The 16,534-nt window shown below is 46.1% G+C and overlaps 2 protein-coding genes and 1 long non-coding RNA gene across 4 annotated transcripts in view; 1 reads left to right on the top strand and 2 right to left on the bottom strand.

The window, feature by feature from the left end:
- HPRT1 (hypoxanthine phosphoribosyltransferase 1) overlaps positions 1-1,837 on the top strand; it is a 13,539-nt gene extending 11,702 nt beyond the window's left edge. Inside the window, exon 9 of the mRNA XM_087971926.1 lies at positions 588-1,837. Coding sequence (XP_087828052.1) covers positions 588-635 — 48 coding nt within the window. The 3' untranslated portion in view covers positions 636-1,837. The remainder of the gene's footprint in view (positions 1-587) is intronic.
- MOSPD1 (motile sperm domain containing 1) overlaps positions 1-16,534 on the bottom strand; it is a 139,152-nt gene that overhangs the window by 75,788 nt on the left and 46,830 nt on the right. The gene's annotated exons all lie outside the window — the stretch shown is intronic.
- Positions 1-16,534, bottom strand: part of LOC113423776 (uncharacterized) — a 19,556-nt gene extending 3,022 nt beyond the window's left edge. The window contains exons 1-4 of the long non-coding RNA XR_015750675.1: positions 16,453-16,534; positions 13,135-13,188; positions 10,562-10,623; positions 9,796-9,872 (exon numbers count right to left, since the gene is read on the bottom strand). This is a non-coding gene — a long non-coding RNA (uncharacterized LOC113423776). The remainder of the gene's footprint in view (positions 1-9,795; positions 9,873-10,561; positions 10,624-13,134; positions 13,189-16,452) is intronic.

The raw sequence follows: 16,534 nt of genomic DNA, 5'->3' as shown, positions 1-16,534 counted from the left end.
TCTTGGCAAAGCAACGGTCAGAATTCAAAGACTCTGCAGGTGGCCCCAGACTTTAAAAGCCCAATTTGGACGAGGATTCCTTTTGCTAAAGAAAGAGGGGGCTAAGCAAGCAAGGCAGCCAAGCTTGCGGTTGTTAAGTAAAGCACACAGTCATTAAGTGAATCTGGCTCCCCCCCAGTGACTTTGCTTGCCAGAACAGAAGCCATCTGGGAAGGTTGCGATATGGAGATCATGTGTCTCTGGCATGCGGCAACCATACACACCCCCTGGTTGCCCAGTGCCCAAATTTTGACCGCATGACCCGTGAGGACGCTACAACTGTTGTAAGTGTGAGGACCGTCCCAGTGCCATTGTGGCTTCAAACATGATATGGTTGCAAATGGAGGGCCACCCATTCAACCAGGAAGAGCAGGGAGTTTATTTTGAACCCGGCAGCCCTGTGACGTCCCTTGGGGTGGGGGTGAGGTGGGTATTTGCGTCTCCCCTGCCCCAAAAGTTGGCTTTCACGGTGAGAATCAGCAAAAGGCTACCCTCCTCTTCCTCCTTATGAATTTTGGAAGCCTTTGACGCTCCTTGTCTTCCACCAGCACATCTGCGTGATCAGCGAGACCGGGAAGGAGAAATACAAGGCGTGATCCCGGCCGGTGTCATCAAAAGCGCAGCGAGACCGTGAAGCTGACCTCTAGCAGCCCCTCTCTCTCTCTGTCTCTCTGCCTCTCGGCCCAAAACGGCAGCTTCGGATTGTGGAGGGGTTCCCTCTGCGCTTCTCTCGTCATAATCTCTCTTGCTTTATAACTTATTGCATGTACCGCATGGGAAACTCGTCTTGTTCATTTGCATCTGGGAAGTCAGAAAAGGAAATTTCCGCTTTCCCTTTTTTTAAAATTTGCACTATGCATCTCCTCCTCCTAGCCAGTCCCTCCTTTGAGAAAAACAGATCTCTCTCTCCCTGTCTCCCTCTCTCTCCTTTCTTCCTTCCTTCCTTCCTTTCTCCTTCCTTCCTTCCTCTTTCTTTCTTTCTTTCTTTCTTTCTTTCTTTCTTTCTTTCTTTCTTTCTTTCTTTCTTTCTTTCTTTCTTTCTTTCTTTCTTTCTTTCTCTCTCTCTCTCTCTCTCTCTCCCCCTCTCCCCTCTTTTTGAAAACCTCATCAGTTCATGAAATAGTTCTAAGTACTGTAAATGTATAAGGCATTTTAAGATGGGAAAATCTATATTAGTAATATTTTTTAAAAAAACAAGTAATTTAAGTTTTATATTGTAATGGAATGTAATTGAGATTTGGGGGGGAGGGAGGGGGGCTGATCACTGGGTTGCTGCTTCAGGGGTGGGAAGGGGGCCCACAGAGCCCCTGGATTGGGTGGGTTGTGGTGTCCTCGAAAGGAGCATCGATGCTCTTCTGCTGAGCCGCTTCTCAGGAGTTGCTTCAGTTGCCTCTGGCAGAGTTAAAGAAAAGAGTCTATTTGGGTCTGGAGAGGAAAAAATGCGGCAGCGTCAACGAAAGTTCAGGATTTGAGCGCACCGGCATCCTTTGGCTAAAGGCTGAGCGAAGGAAAAGCGGCTTCCATCCATCCAGCCGGCAACACTCAAGTCCCCACACACAAGCTTGTGCGCCTCCGTCATCCTTCCTCCATCAGCTGAGTTGCGTTGCCTTTCGCACCCGGACTCATCGTCTCTGTATGTTGTGTCGTCGGTTTAAAAAGAAAAAGAAAAACCACGATTGTAACGCCGACCCTTTGAGGTGCACAAAGTGGATGTACTTTAAAAAATAAAGTAAAAGCTCTTTCTCCAAAGAGGCTGCCCAGGCAGCTGTGAGCTGGCTCCACCGTACACTTAAAGCAACCAACCTGCTGTGCCCTCGCTTTTTTTCTTTGCCTCAGTTTCCCCGTCCTCGTCCCAGGCCAATGATTTCAGGGAAGAATTCGGGCCTACTTGGGCAGTGGGGGGCCAAGAGGAGCGGTGATTGGCCCTGTTGGGAAAACCCTGCAAAGTCAGTGGGCATTGGGCAATTCCTCCCGAGAAAGCCACCTTTCAGACTGAGGAGCCCTTGTCGTCTTCACAGTTGTTAGTCCCCAAGTTGTGTCAAGACTCTTCACAACTCCATAGGCCACCGCCTGCCAGCCCTCCCCCTTCCTCCTCCAATGTCTCCCTGAGTTTGCCCAAAACATGTTTATTGCATCAAAGACCCTAACCCAGAACTCTCCAAACTTGGCAGCTTCCAACTCCCAGAATCCCTCGAGTCATGTTAGCTGAGGAATTCTGGGAGTTGGAAGCCCACCAGTCTTCAACTTGCCACATTTGGAGACCCTGGCTCTTGAGCTTCCTGGATTGCCCTAAACCAAGGTATCTCAACCTTGACCACTTGAAGACGGGTGGACTTCAACTCCCAGAATTCCTGAGCTAACATGACTGGAGGAGGGATTCTGGGAGTTGAAGTCCACAAGCCTTTAAAGCTGTCAAGTTTGAAGACCCCCTGCTCTAACTTCTGTTGTCCCCTTCTAGTCTTCAGCCATTCCCAGCATCAGGGTCTTTTCCCATGACTTCCCAGTTCATCCCAGCCTGTGTTTCAGGATATATTGGGGATTGGCTAATTGGCTAATTCTGATGTCTCTTAAAAAAAATTACAAGTGCCTAGAAAAATTTAGGGGCCATTTTTGTCCTTCCAATCAGCCCTTCAAAAGAGAGGTTTCCGTTATTTTCTGCCCCAGTTCAAGATGGTGGTTTTTAAAATAAGTTTTAAGCGCTTTTGTTTCATGGGCTGTTTTCGCCACTACTGGCTGCAGAAGGGTGACCTCTGCTGTTCTTTGGGCTGGAGCACATTTTCCGCAGCAGCAGCATCGCATTCAAAGGGGCTGCGTGCGATGTGGCTCACTCACTATGCAAGCCAGGTGGATCCTGTCACAGAAAAGTAAGGATCTTGTAGCGATGCCCTTGCACGCACGCGATCCGTTGGTTCCTTTGCCTTGTGCCTGGAATTGGGGAACGTTCAGGGTTATGTTCAACCAGTGTGGTTGGTTTGGGGCCTAATGTGACGCATGGTTTAGTACCACCTATGAGGTAGGCTGCAATTTGCTTCTCAAACCACGGCTAAGAGCCTCCATTGCAGATTCAGGTTTGGCTCGTGCAAGGTTTATTTAAAACAGACTTTGTCACTTAAGTCTCATGGGTTTGTGCAAGAAATGAGAGCAAATAGCTTCACACTTCGTGCTGAGTAAAACTTAGCTACTTAACTGAGGGACTGAATCCTGTCTTTGCATTCTAGGAGGAAAAAAGGGGACGTCCTACATTATTTGGTAGTTCCACATTTTACAGTTCCGTGGTGGCATGGATCTGTCCGTGTCAGCGTAATTATGTTTCATGCCACTATTGGCAGGATTAGACCAAAAGTTGGGGCAGAATCCTTTCTCACAGGCTCCGATGCTGAAATTCTACTTTGCCCGCAGGAGGTGATGTATCACCCAGAGCTGTTTGGGGTTATCTGTAGAGATTCTCCGTCATCATCCAGGTCCTGGTTGTCCCAAAGGTGCTTTTTTTTTCAGGAGGCAACTGGACTTTCTAGGGTTTTTTTTTTCTTTTGAAGAGGTTTCCCTTCTCATCCAAGAAGCTTCTTCAGCTCTGACTGGATGGGGGGGGAAGGGAAGGATTGATACTCCTTGTGGACAGCTGGTTCACTCTCGAGTTTTAGCTATACAATTTGGGATGGGCACCTTTGGAATGGAGTGGGAGGAGGAATGGATTTCCAGAGGGGAAAATTGCAGACTACAGGAAGCATTTGCACCACTCAGGTGACCCTGAGGACACAGATAAAACCTCCAAGTGGCCTCAACGACCCTCCGGAAGGATGCAAATGACCAGCTGTCTGCAAGGAATATCAATCCTTCCCTTCTCCATCATCCAGACTTGGATGAGAAATGTCTTCAAAAGGAAAAGCCAGAAAATCCAGGTGCCTCTTGGAAAAAGCCCCTTTGGGACAAACGTCCGGATCGCCAGTTAGGTAACTAGCGCACCTTGGCAGGTGAGGACTTTTGGTTTGTTCGAAAGGCAGACCAGGGAAACGGGAGTCCGTTGATGCCGGCAGTTATCCCGAATCAACGGCCCCTTCTCTGGGATCCCCGGACCGGACCGGGAGGAAAACTGCCGGCGATGGGGCCGAGGGCCGCTCCCTTCCCCCGAATCGGTCGCCCGGTGGAAGGAAAACCGGAGCCCCGAAGCTCCTGCCCGGCTCCGGGCGGCGGGCGAGAGAGCGGCCCCCATCCCGCTTCCTCCCTCCCGAGGGAAGAGACGTAGCCCGGCCGCCAGCGGCGCCCTCTGGGCGGACGGGAGCCGGGGATTCCCAAGCAAAGGCGTCGCCCTCCGGATTTTGGGGGGCGGGAAGCTTGGCGAGCCTTGCCTATTTTTTTAGGGGGGCGAGAGAAAAGCAGCCTCCCCCGCAACGGTCACTGCGGTTCTACCTCGCTTTTCCGCCAGGAACGGCACAGGCTGCACCGCTTCCCACCGCCCAGCGAGCCCCCTGCGAGGTAGGCCGGGCGGGGCACGCCCAAGCCCCCCCCACCCCCATTGGAAGCGGCGTCGGAAAGCGAGGCTCGCTTCTCGCTGCAGCTCCGACGCGGCTTCTTCTCCCGGGTTGCGGTCGATCCCCCGCCGGCAGGCCGGCGAAACCGCGCGGCTTGTTTCGCAAAGTCAGCGGCGGGCAGGCGAACTGGCCATTGGGGGGGTGGGGGGGCTTTCTGGATCCTGCTGATGCCCGGAGGGCGCGCCGAGGGGCGCCAACGGGACCAAGGCTGCCCAGCCGTGCAGAGAGGCCGGGTGGGGCCGCCCGGACGCCTCCTGCCTCGGCCGGGGACGGAGCGACTCGCGGGGGGCAAAGGAAAAGAGGCGCAGCGGGGGAGGCGCGGACGAGGCGTCCGACGGAGCCGCAGCTGCCCGCCCAGCCGCATGGGCATCGGGCTCCCACTTCGGAAAGGGCGCCCGTCGTCCGTGTCTTCTTCCCCGCCCGGCCAGCCTGGCAGATTTCGAGGGGCCGCTTCGTTTTGATGGGGCTCCCGAGCCCTCGATCCCGGCCGGCTTCCGGGCATTCACGTCGGGCAACACAAAAACGAAGCCCGGTTTGAAAGAGTCCCCTGGCCCTTCGGCTCTCCCGTTGGGCGAGGAGGAAGAAGCTCTCGCCTGAGCAGGATAAGAGAGTTGGAAGGGATCCTGGAGGTCTTCTAGTCCGACCTCCCCTCCCCCGCCGGCTCAAGCCAGGAGACCCACTCCCGCGACGGTCGCTCCCCGGACCTCGCCCGAAGGGAGGGTGGGGAGAGCGGACGGGAGGGAAAAGTCGGCCACGTTCAAGCCAAGGAGCCGCCTGGGCTCCCAATCGAGCCCCGCAGGCGAGGCGGGCCAGCAGCCACTCCCCCCACCCTCCCCGTTTCCCGGGGGGGCAAAGGAAGCTCGGCTCCCTCTCCCGGCCCGGCGCGCTCTTTTAAACCGACCCAACCGGCTCCGTGAGCCGCGGGAGGCCCGACGGGCAGGGGCCGGCCGCTCCAGGGCCCCCTCCTCCCCCAGGGACGCGCTCTCAACTGTCTGACCCAGGGTCTCCAACCTTGGCAAGTTTAAGCCTGGAGGACTTCAACTCCCAGAATTCCCCAGCCAGCAAAGCTGGCTGGGGAATTCTGGGAGTTGAAGTCCTCCAGGCTTAAACTGCCAAGGTTGGAGACCCTGATCTGACGACCCATCGCTCCGCTGGCTTTGGTGCCGGGCGCGCCCCGTTCTCGGCCAATTCTCTCGGGGGCTCCGAGCCCCCGGGGGAAGCGCTGGGTGGGGCAAAGCCTCTGCAGCCTCGGCGCCCCCAAGCAAGCAGGCGGCGTTTTATTCTCGGGTCTCCGGAGTGTAGGAGGCGCCGTTCAAAGCGGGAAGGAATCCGGCGGCGCTTTCAGACGAACCCGTTTCGTTTCAAACCCCGTTTTCCCCAGTCTGAAAAGATGCCACGGGATTTCTGGGTGGGGTTTTTTTTTTTTTTTTCTTCCCCTTTTCTACCTCTTCAAATTGTAGCCTAATTTATCCTCCAGGTGATGTTTTCAATCTTTTTTTTTTTTTTTTTAGAGGAAGTTCTCAGGAAAAAGCTAAATTCAACATACCAGGAGAAGCAAACAATGAGACTTGAAATGTCGCACAGATTCGTTATAATAAAAGCCAGTCCTGGTTCAGCTTGTGCTGCAAACCTAGGCAAGCTGTGGCTTATTCCGTAAACCAGGGTTAGGCACCGTGCAAAGCTTAACTCTGGAGCCTGTCCTTCCGTTTTAAAGACTTCAACGGGCATCCAATTACCTCATGTCATATATGGGACAATGACACCACGGTTGATTCACACCAGATATTTAATACAAATATTTTATATTTTATAAAATGGCATGGCACCAAGACGACCCAGCATAAACGTTTAACTAGAAAATCTTGCCATTAGGTTTTTCTCCCTAAACTCCCAGAGGAAAATCCAGAATCATTACATCAAGCCATTACATGATTTATACACAGTTAAGTTAGTATATAAAACCATCCAATTATGCTTTATCCAAAAAAGCATTCATTAAATAAGCCCCTGCTCAGTATGATACAGGAATCCAATCAGTTAAATTGCACAGTTGATGCCTCTATCATCTTCCTGGTGTCTACAGGAAACATTCAGGTTTCTTGCACAGAAGATTCAGGGACATGTGCCGATTACAAAAACTACTTAGTGGTAGTTGGACTACCCCTATATTCATATACTACTACATTCGTAGACTCTCTTTCCACAATCAAGACGCTTCAAATTTGCTTATTTGTAGGCTCCTTGGAGCTCTCTTGAACTTGGTTTTTTTTTTTTCTTGCAGACATTTCATTACCCAACTAGGCAAGATGATCAGTGCTACAAGGAAGTGGGTTATATTGGTTTAATAAAAGACAGCAAATCCTTCTCCCTTCCAGCACTGAAGATGTTACCTAGTAAGGTAATTAAACATCTGCAAACAACCAAGCTCAGAGAGCACCAAGGACCCTACAGTTGAACCCTGAGCTACAAATATATTCTTATCCGTCTTTGCAAGCCCACAGGGGTTGCAGCTCCCTAAATTCTCTGGCAGCAGAAGACAATTTTTTGAGTACGAGGGAGGGAGAATGTTTTCTCCTCAAATAGGGTGAGAGGGATGTTGGTTTATTTGGGGAAGATCACAAGTCCCATCCTGAAACCCTCACCCAGCGGACAACAAACAAAGCTCTTTGCATCGCTTTAGGCCCAATTTCCCGGAGCAGGTGCCAGCTTCACTACAGCAGCAAAGCAATACTGGAGGCCATTCTAAACTCCAGTATTTACGTGCTGCTAAAGCACAACAGGCAGATCTTTGCGTTTCTGCAGCCCTCCCTGGGAATAACAAAAAAAAAAAAAAAAAAAGACTGATAGCTCACCCAAGCCCTGGTGGGGAAGAAAAAAAAAAAGATCATAGAAAGGGGATTTCGGAAGACAATTCAGAGTGAAATCTTGAAATATCTTTTGACTTGGGAGTAGCTCTCATGAGTTTGAAGCTCTGCTTCCCAGGAACCGTGTTGTCCTGCGAGCAGCGTGCAATCCAGGGCTTAATTCTGCTGGGAATAAAAAACGCCCGAGGAGAGATGCTAGCCACTTTTAAATGCCCTTAGAGCAGAGGTATCCAACCTTGGCAACTTTTAAGACCTGTGGACTACAACTCCCAGAATTATTATTCCCCAGCCAGCTGGTCTTAAAAGTTCCCAAAGTTGGAAACCCCTGTCGCCTTCAGAGGTAGCATGGCCTGAATTTGGTCTTTGCAATTCTCTCTCATTCCCAGTATTCCAGATTCAGAGAAAGTTCTGCTGTGGGGAGATCTCGGACCTTCACGATTGGGGTGATGCTGAAATTGGGAAAGGAAAAGGAAAGTTTAAGGCGGATGTTTCAAGGACCCGCTCAAAAGTATTCGTACTGAAACATACCTGGTCAGGTAAGCTAACTTTGGCTTTCCTGAGTCTGGTGATGGATCATATTTGATGGAACCCTTGAGGTCATGAGGCAGCCCAGAACGGTCTGTATCTTCTTTTCTCTACAAACCATGTCGTGCTGCTACGTCACCTCAAGGTTGAGGGCCCCAAGGAAGCCGAGTTGCAAAGCAATCCAAGACGCAGGATTTCAGCAGGTCTCATTTCCCCCACCACTTCCAAATATAATAGGGAGAAAGGTTTCAAAGTCGCAATGGAACAAGTAGCAACAACAGAACGTTAATCCACATCCCATAAAGCAGGGGTCTCCAACGTTAGCCACCTTAAGACTGGTGGGCTTCAACTCCACCCGTCTTAAAGCGGCCAAGGTTGGAGACCCCTTCCATAAAGCATTTGCAGAACGAATTCTAGGCTTCTGAACCACCCAGGGAGAACTCGAAACTATGATTCCATTGGCTGCATCAGATGGGAAAACACAGCCTTTATGCAAGCTAAGGATTTTCCAGGCCTGCCTGCCAAATGAATCAGACTTCACCAAGCCAGAATTCCTATATTCACCTCTAAAATGCACCTGTTCCAGCAGTAGCCAGTGGTGCATTTCAAACAATGCATTCAGGGCAAGTTTAATTTACTCCAGAGTAAATGTAACATGTATATAATCTCAGTTGGATAAACAAGCAATTTGAGAAGTTGATTTCCATCAACCTTTCGTATTTATTTGGTATGCACTACAGACACAAATGAGGGCTGTCAGTCACAAAAGCATTTATTGGCATGTTCTGATAAAAGGTTAGGCAACTATGGATTTTATATTTTATTTGTTATGGACCAACACTTGCATGTTATAAGCATAGTTAGCACACTGTTAACTGCAGGACTTTATGTACCTGAAGGTCTGATCCCTCCAATTATTTGAGCTACTTAATAATTCTTAGTTTATCTACGTGTTAAGATATACAGCAAGTTTTGCAGGCCTGCCTGATCTAAAGCCTTCCTAGTACTTCAAGTTGGATCACAATGCTCACAATTTCCTTTATTCGCTTTTTTTTTAAATTACCCAACTTGTCCACACCTCATATAAATGCATTATAAACTTAGATATCCCTTCCTGTTCAGTAATTCCACGAACATGTTCTACAGGGCAGGCTTTTAAAACACATGACTGGCTAAGAAAGCTAAACTCGTTTAAAGAGTTCAGGGTTCTATTTTGGTGTGTGTGTTTTTTAAAAATAAAAACAAAACCAAATCCTTAGAAATGGAAAGAGTTATATAAAATGCCAATAGATAGTATCACAGCCAGCAAGTTAAGTTTGTAGGCTGCGAAACAAACTAAGTATTCTTGACTATAACAAATTAATTTGTTTTATCTAAATGGCATCCTATTTCTTTGAGGCATCTTTACTGCCACTGGAAAATGTCTTCTGTTTTCACTGCTTTATGGACAGGTATGCTTTAAGGAACGTTTATATGGACTATATGCAACATTTATAATGCTTTTTCTCCTGCATTTAGCAGAGAAATGCTGCCACAGCTTAGCAGGATTGAACCCATGGAAGCTGAAGGGAGATCAGATGGCCATTCATACCATTATCCACAGGGGTACCACAACCCCCAATGTTCCTGTAGCAGTTCCTGTTCACAGAAACCAATAGAAGCAACCAAAAAGTTATTTTCTAGAGTGTCTGTTGCTTTTGCTAAAAGCCTGAAATGCACAGAGAAGACAAGTGGGGAATTTAAACCGCCCCCCCACAGCCAATTCAACCAGAAATTGCCATTAGATGGGGGATTGCTCTGAATCAACCTATGGGACTCTCTCTGTTCATTTTACTCACCTGTGTCAACTTACCTGCAAGGAATAAAAACAATGCAAGAACTCCTGGGAGAGATTTGCCTTTAGTTGCAACAGGAGCTAAAACATCAAACCCCACAAGGAAAAGTCTTACAAACGGTTTTAATGCGTTATTTTAGATAAAAGCCATGAATGCAAAAAACTTGCGAACCTTTGAGCTGCGAGAGGAAGTTGTGAGCACTAATTTTTAGGTGGGGAAAACCCTCCTCCCCCAAAGACTGGTTGCGGGGGGAAAACCCCGTACTCTCAGAGAGATGGAATCTCATCACTCCCATTCTTTGATCGCCTTTTTGATTTGTTTTATTCTCCCACTCAGAAACAAGGCTACCAGATCCAAATCCCAGCTAGAAATGAACTTTCTTCTAGAGCCCCATTAGAATCCATGGGAGACACGAGAAAACTACTATTTTTTTTATATCAATGGCATTTTAAAACTGTTGGACTAGGCTGCGGATGAGCCCGTAACCAGGGTTATGGACTGCTAAGAAAGAGACCAACTTCATTTTGGCTACTACATTCAAAGCAAGAGAAGGGAAAGAAGACAAAATGTTCTTGCTGTAGCAAGGAGGACATTGTTAATGGCTTATAAACCAGACTTCTACTGAAGTCGCAATCATCAAATTGCAGGCCTGACACATTCTTTTACCTCCACGGACAAAGTAATAAACTGGACAAAGTAATAAACCGGACAATGTCAGCCTTCCTCCCTTCCCCCTCCGTTAATCTAGCAAAGGGAAACACCAACATACCCACAAACTCTCTGTCCGGTGTCTTCCATCGCGGAGGTTCAGCTAATGCGCAGAACCCATGCCTGAAATTAAAACAGAAAACCCAAAAAGAAGTCAAGTGAAGGGTTGAAGAAAAGTCATCTGTGGAAACAGAACAGGGTTAAATCCAGATTATATTCACAGTTATGGAACCCTTGGATCTTCAGCCAAGCAAGCAAAGGTGAGCACTTGGAACAAGTTCCAACTTTGTGGCACAGCGTTTTTCTCAAGATTGGTGGGCTTAAGGTGGGTGGATTTCAACTCCCAAAATTCTGGAAGTCCACCCATCTTAAAAGCCACCAACGCTTGAGAGACATTGACGTAGGAAAAAAAGAAAGAAAGAAAAGTCAAGTCTACCTTAACCATCTAGAAAGAAATTTGTTGGAAGCCCCATTTCAAGAGTCACAAAGGACTTTCAAAGTTATCACATCCTACTCACAAACCCTCGTCCAACCAACATTTTAATAACTCCCTTTGTAGCAGAGTGAAACTTGAATTTTAAGAAGTTTGTGGCTTGTTTGTGAATTTATCTGCAATAAGCAAAGAGGGAGCCACACAGATAATGAATAAACAGAAACCAATACAGCCTGCATCTCATTTCATCACATTTTTAGGGTGATTGTTATAAAAAGATTCTTACTGGATTAAGTGACATTTGAGGGCAGATTCACAACAGTTGTGTTTCTAATTTGTGGAAATCTATCCATATTGTAGAGACACAAATGTGCACACCTACACATAGGAAACTGAGAGACTGGATTCACCTATGTGAAGCCTGGTTTAGAGAACGAACGTTTTTACACCTCCATTAAAAGCCTAGCCTAGCGTCTCTGTGGTTAAACTGGGAGAAGATTAAAAGGCAATGTTATTTGAAAATTCCAGTCTGGCTATGGACTATTGAAGCATTTTCGTATCCTATAATATACAAAAAGGAACAAACAGATATGGTGAAATATTGAATGAAAAGGGTGAACTTAAATCTATGCAAAAACTAGAGGAACAAGGTATAAAGATGAATTGGTTCTCATATGCGCAAATACATTCAAGGTATGATAAAGATTCTAAAACAGAAGGTTTCTATGATAAACTGACTGACTTAGATAAGATTTTGACAGGTACTAATGAAAAGGTGATTAAAAAATTGTATGAATATTTATTAGAAATTAAACTAGAAGAAGAACAAGTTAAAGAACCTATGATTGCTTGGGGGAAGAATTTTGGATATGGGATTGATTTAGAGAAATGGCAAAAATTGTGGTCTCAAAATTATAAAATGACAATGTCAACAGCATATAAAGAAAATTTGTATAAGATGTTTTACAGGTGGCGTTTTCCCCGACAAGAATAGCAAGAATGTTCAAGAATAAATCCGAAAAATGTTGGAAATGTCATCAGACACCTGGCTCATATTACCATATGTGGTGGACTTGTGCGGATGCTAAAAAATACTGGACTAAAATCCACATGTGGTTGGAAAAGTGACAAAAAAACATATAGACTTGAAACCAGAGATATTTTTATTGGGAATTTTACCTGAAATGTATAGTAAAGACTTGAAATACCTGATTGTAAATGTATTAACAGCGGCTAGGATTGTATTTGCTAAAAACTGGAAAAATGAGAAAACACCACCACAGGAGGAAATTATTAAGAAAATATTGGAATGTGCTGAAATGAGCAGATTGACATTTGAAATTAGAGAACAGGATGATAAACAATTTTATAAAGTTTGGGATCTATTCTATCAATGATTAGACAATAAAGTATAGTAACGAAATATGTAGACTTTTAGAAAATACTAAATATATAAAGGTGTATTCTTTCCTTATTATATCTACAAAATAATTTTAGGATAGATTTGGGATGATATGAATTGTCACAAAACAAATTAAGAAAAATATGATTCTTTCCAAAAGCATGAATGAATAAAAGTATAGTCAAATGATTAATAATGATACCAATGTATTTAATATTGGATTGACAATATGAGATTATATGTAATGTAATTGTAATTGAAGACTACGAAATGGAAGCACAAAACAATTTGTAAACCAACTGGCACACTGTATGTACACATATGGAAGATAGCTTGATGTTTTTATGTTTTGTTTGTTTATGTTTGTTTTTAAAAACCAATAAAAAAATTTTTTTTAAAAGCCTAGCCTAAAAAATAGGCTTAATGAATTAACCACAAGTCTACACTGTGTGCTAAGCTACAAACATTATTTTCAAACTGCAATGGACCACACAAAACTAATCGTGAAAAGACATATCAGGAGTTGAGGGTGAAAGAAACTGGGCAAAACTGTTCCAAGAGAAAACCTACTGAATTGTGTAAGAGAACAACGATTTCCTGGCACTGAATTGTGCCCCAATTGTCTCTATTTCAGAATGATTTTTTTAAAAATTATATTCCTGAAACATTTCATCTTTCCTATTTTTCCCTGTACAAAGAATGAACATTTTTTTCACCTCCATTAAAAGCCTAGTCTAAAACAATCCTATGTGAAAAGTGGGTAGTGAAATAAAGAATTATTAATTTTGAATGGACTTACCCAACTCACCCCCTTTATGGGGAAAAAAGGGCCTCTTGATATAATCTGTCCGACCTACAAGCAGAAATAGAAAAAATTAGAAGCCAACACTTACCCCAGTGAAAATTTAAAACTATCCCCTTGCTATATTGTTTCAACATAACTTAAAAGCAAGATATCCTCTTTAAAAATAAACATAAATAAATAGTATCACAATATGTTTTCAACTAGCATCGGCTTAAACACTGAAACTAACCTTCCACAAATGATAAATAATTTTTAAAATACAGATTATTCTCCAAAGTACACCCTTCTTTTTAAATGTCATCACCGATCACTGGGTCTAAATCACACACTTCCCCCCATTTTATCCTCTCATAAAAGATCATTTAGAAACAAACCAGGATTAACCTATTGATGAGCTGGTCTCCAAACCCTCCTCTTAGCCTAACCGCCTTGTTGCACAGCTCTTAAAACTTTTGCAAGGAGCAAGAACGTGCAGTCTCCCACTTCATGTGAGGAAGTTTTATTACTTCTTTTAAATGGAGCACAAGGGAAGGGAAGGCTCCCTATACTGTATGTTAGAATGCCAGTAAAAGTTTTCCCTCAAAAGTGCTGACGGAGAACAGTATTTTAACTCCCTGGAGCTTTTCCATTCGACTAGTGTCGCCTCCTCTAGATGTAAAGACTGCATTGCAGACTTAAAAACCAAACTCTTAAAAACACCATTTCTTCAAACCAAGGACGGGTAGGGAAGTAGAAAATCTGACCAGACTCAGCATCCATTTAATAGGACCTGCATGTGAGTGCACCCACCCACAACAAATTAATTATCTTTTTAAGATCTGTTGTCTCTCTTGCACATTTTTCCAGCAGAAACGTTATGACTTAGCTGTTTCTTACCCCACCCGGCAACAACTGCAGAATTACAGACTCTAATCTTTGAGGGTCTTTCCTGCCAACTACCTTTTTTTGTACACATTTTGTCTGCATTTTTTAAAAAAAGGGCTGCAGAGGGAGGAGGGAAAAAAATCCCTCCCCAATTCCTCAAAATTCTTCTAGCTGCTGCATGCATATGATTAAAAGGGGACAACGTATAGTTTTTATCACCAGCCATATTATATTCGTGCACTCAGCTTATTATGCAGAGGTTCCTCTGCTCTTTTACTTTTTATACTTCCTGTGTAAAAATACCAGCAAAAATGGTATAGCAAAATGCAAGAGGGTTGTATTAATTTTATGTGAATTAAAAAGTCCAAACTTTTACAAACTGTGGAAATTTTTGGATTAAATCTGGGACCTTGCAAATTTCCCACATACTACTTTAAAAAAAACCCAATTATTGAATAAGAGTTAATGTCTGAAAACATAGCTGCACTTTTTGTAAAAATATTTTTTATAGTAAATGTAAGGAACAATTTAAAAAAAAATTAAATTAGGGATATAAGGGATAAACAAATAAAATCTACCATTTATATTAGTTCATGGTGCCATTATTTTAATCCGTTTCTTAAATTACATTTCAATCAATTGTTGTAAAATAAAACATGTAATGACAAAAATACTGGGGTAAAACGATTTCTAAAACTGTTTATTTTTTGAAAACAATGACTTACACTGTAAAAATGAGTTATTTACAGGCATATGCTATGTATGTTTTTTAAGGACTAATGGACTTTTATATAAAAAATAGAATTTATTGTGAGTGTTCTGCGCCTTTTCAACATTTTTAATACGTCTCTTACAAAATCCAAAACAAATTTCCACTTTTCCATTGCAAACGGGCCACTTTTGAATTTCAACCCACTTTTTCCAATCACTTTTATATCCCGGACAAGGGCAGGCAAAACAAACAAGAAAAAACCCCAAAACCAAAACCCATTGCATTTTACATTTCAAAACCTTTTTTGAAAAGAAAAGAAAAAAAACATCATTTGAAATACTTTAAAAAGTGAAATGAAACCATTTTTCTCACGGGCCAATTCCTCCCTTAAAACGTCTAAACTCGAAGCCCCTGAAGGCAAATTGAAAACGTCTTTTCTTTCTTTCTTTCTTTCTTTCTTTCTCAAGCACTTTTGCTTCGGTAGAAACTTTTTTTTTTTTGCACTGGGTGGGGTGGGGGAGAGAAGAAAAGTCTTATTTTTTTTTTGCTGCAAACTGATTTCCCTCGGAGGGAAGAAAATAAATAAATATATATATATAAATATATGCACCGCTGAATATATATATATATCAGCGGTGCATCACTTTTAACTCTCGCTGTGGGGGGCGACGAAGGCAAGGCAGAAAGAAGCGGGGCGGGGGAGGCCTCGAAGCCCCCTGACCTCCCCGGGTTTGGCCCCCTGTCACTTTCACCTCCCCTCCCGCCCTATTTCTTTCCCGGGGCGGGGGGCTGCGGTTGCAAACTCCGAGGGAAGCCCCTCCCGTCCTCCCCCCCGCAGGATTCTCCTCCCTCCCTCCCTCCCTCCGCCACGCGCGTCTTTTCCAGGAAGGACCCCGGGAGCTTCTCCCCACCCCACCCCCCGCCAGGGAGAGGAGGAGGGCTGGGAAGGGGCTGCCAGGAGGGACCCGGGCCCAGGCCGCCCCCTCCCCTTCCCTCCCCGCCCCGAGCTCCTCAGGCGCTGCCGGCCTCGGATGGGCTCCGCCGGGCGGACGCGACTTTCTCCGGCCTTCTTCTTCTTCTTCTTCTTCTTCTTCGCGCTGTATCCATATTTAGCTAAAAAGTATCGGGCGGAGGAAGCGGAGGCGGAGCGGAGGCGGCGGCTGAGGGGGCGCGCGCGGGTGGCGGCCTTTCCTGAGGGGGCAATGCGGGGGCGGATCCCGGCCGCGGGGCAGGGCAGCGCCGCCCCCCCACCCGTGGCACCTTGGGGGGCTTCCCCTCCTTCTCCGGACGCCGCGGCCCCCTCAGCCAACTTTCTCCGCGCGCCCCCGGTGGGGAAAAAAAAACAGTCCCCTCAGGCTCCCCTCCCCTCCCCTCCCCGCCCCGCCAGAAAAGTTTGGCCACTTTGACGGACGTGTTGGGTGTGAGGACCCCCCTCTTTTTCGGTCCGCTGAGGGGAGCCCCCTCCCGGTGATGGCGGGGAGGGAAAGTAGTGGGGGGGCAGCCGGTGTTCCTCGTCGTCGTCGTCCCCCGCACCCCCGCGCGCCGCCTCCTCCTCCCCCCCCCCTCCCCCGCCCTCCTCCCCGCCCAAGCGCCGCTCCCGCGCCTTTCCCGGCTCTCCCGCGCCTTTCCCGGGCTCGTCTCGGGCCGGGGGATTTTAGGGATTTTTGGCGATTTTTGGGGCTCCCCCGCGGGCCCCCGGCCCGGGCGCCCTTCTTTTCCCCGCCCTCCCTCCTCACCTCCGAGTCCACTCGAAAATGGCGCCGAAATCGAAAAACTTTGCAAATTTCATTGTAGCGCCTGCAAAGGCTGCTGGGACCG

This window comes from Notechis scutatus, chromosome 10, assembly GCF_049901735.1.
Source record: "Notechis scutatus isolate UNSWTSFEM ecotype Mainland chromosome 10, rNotScu1.2, whole genome shotgun sequence".
Lineage (NCBI taxonomy): Eukaryota > Metazoa > Chordata > Lepidosauria > Squamata > Elapidae > Notechis > Notechis scutatus.
This window is presented reverse-complemented; position numbering and strand designations above follow the sequence as displayed.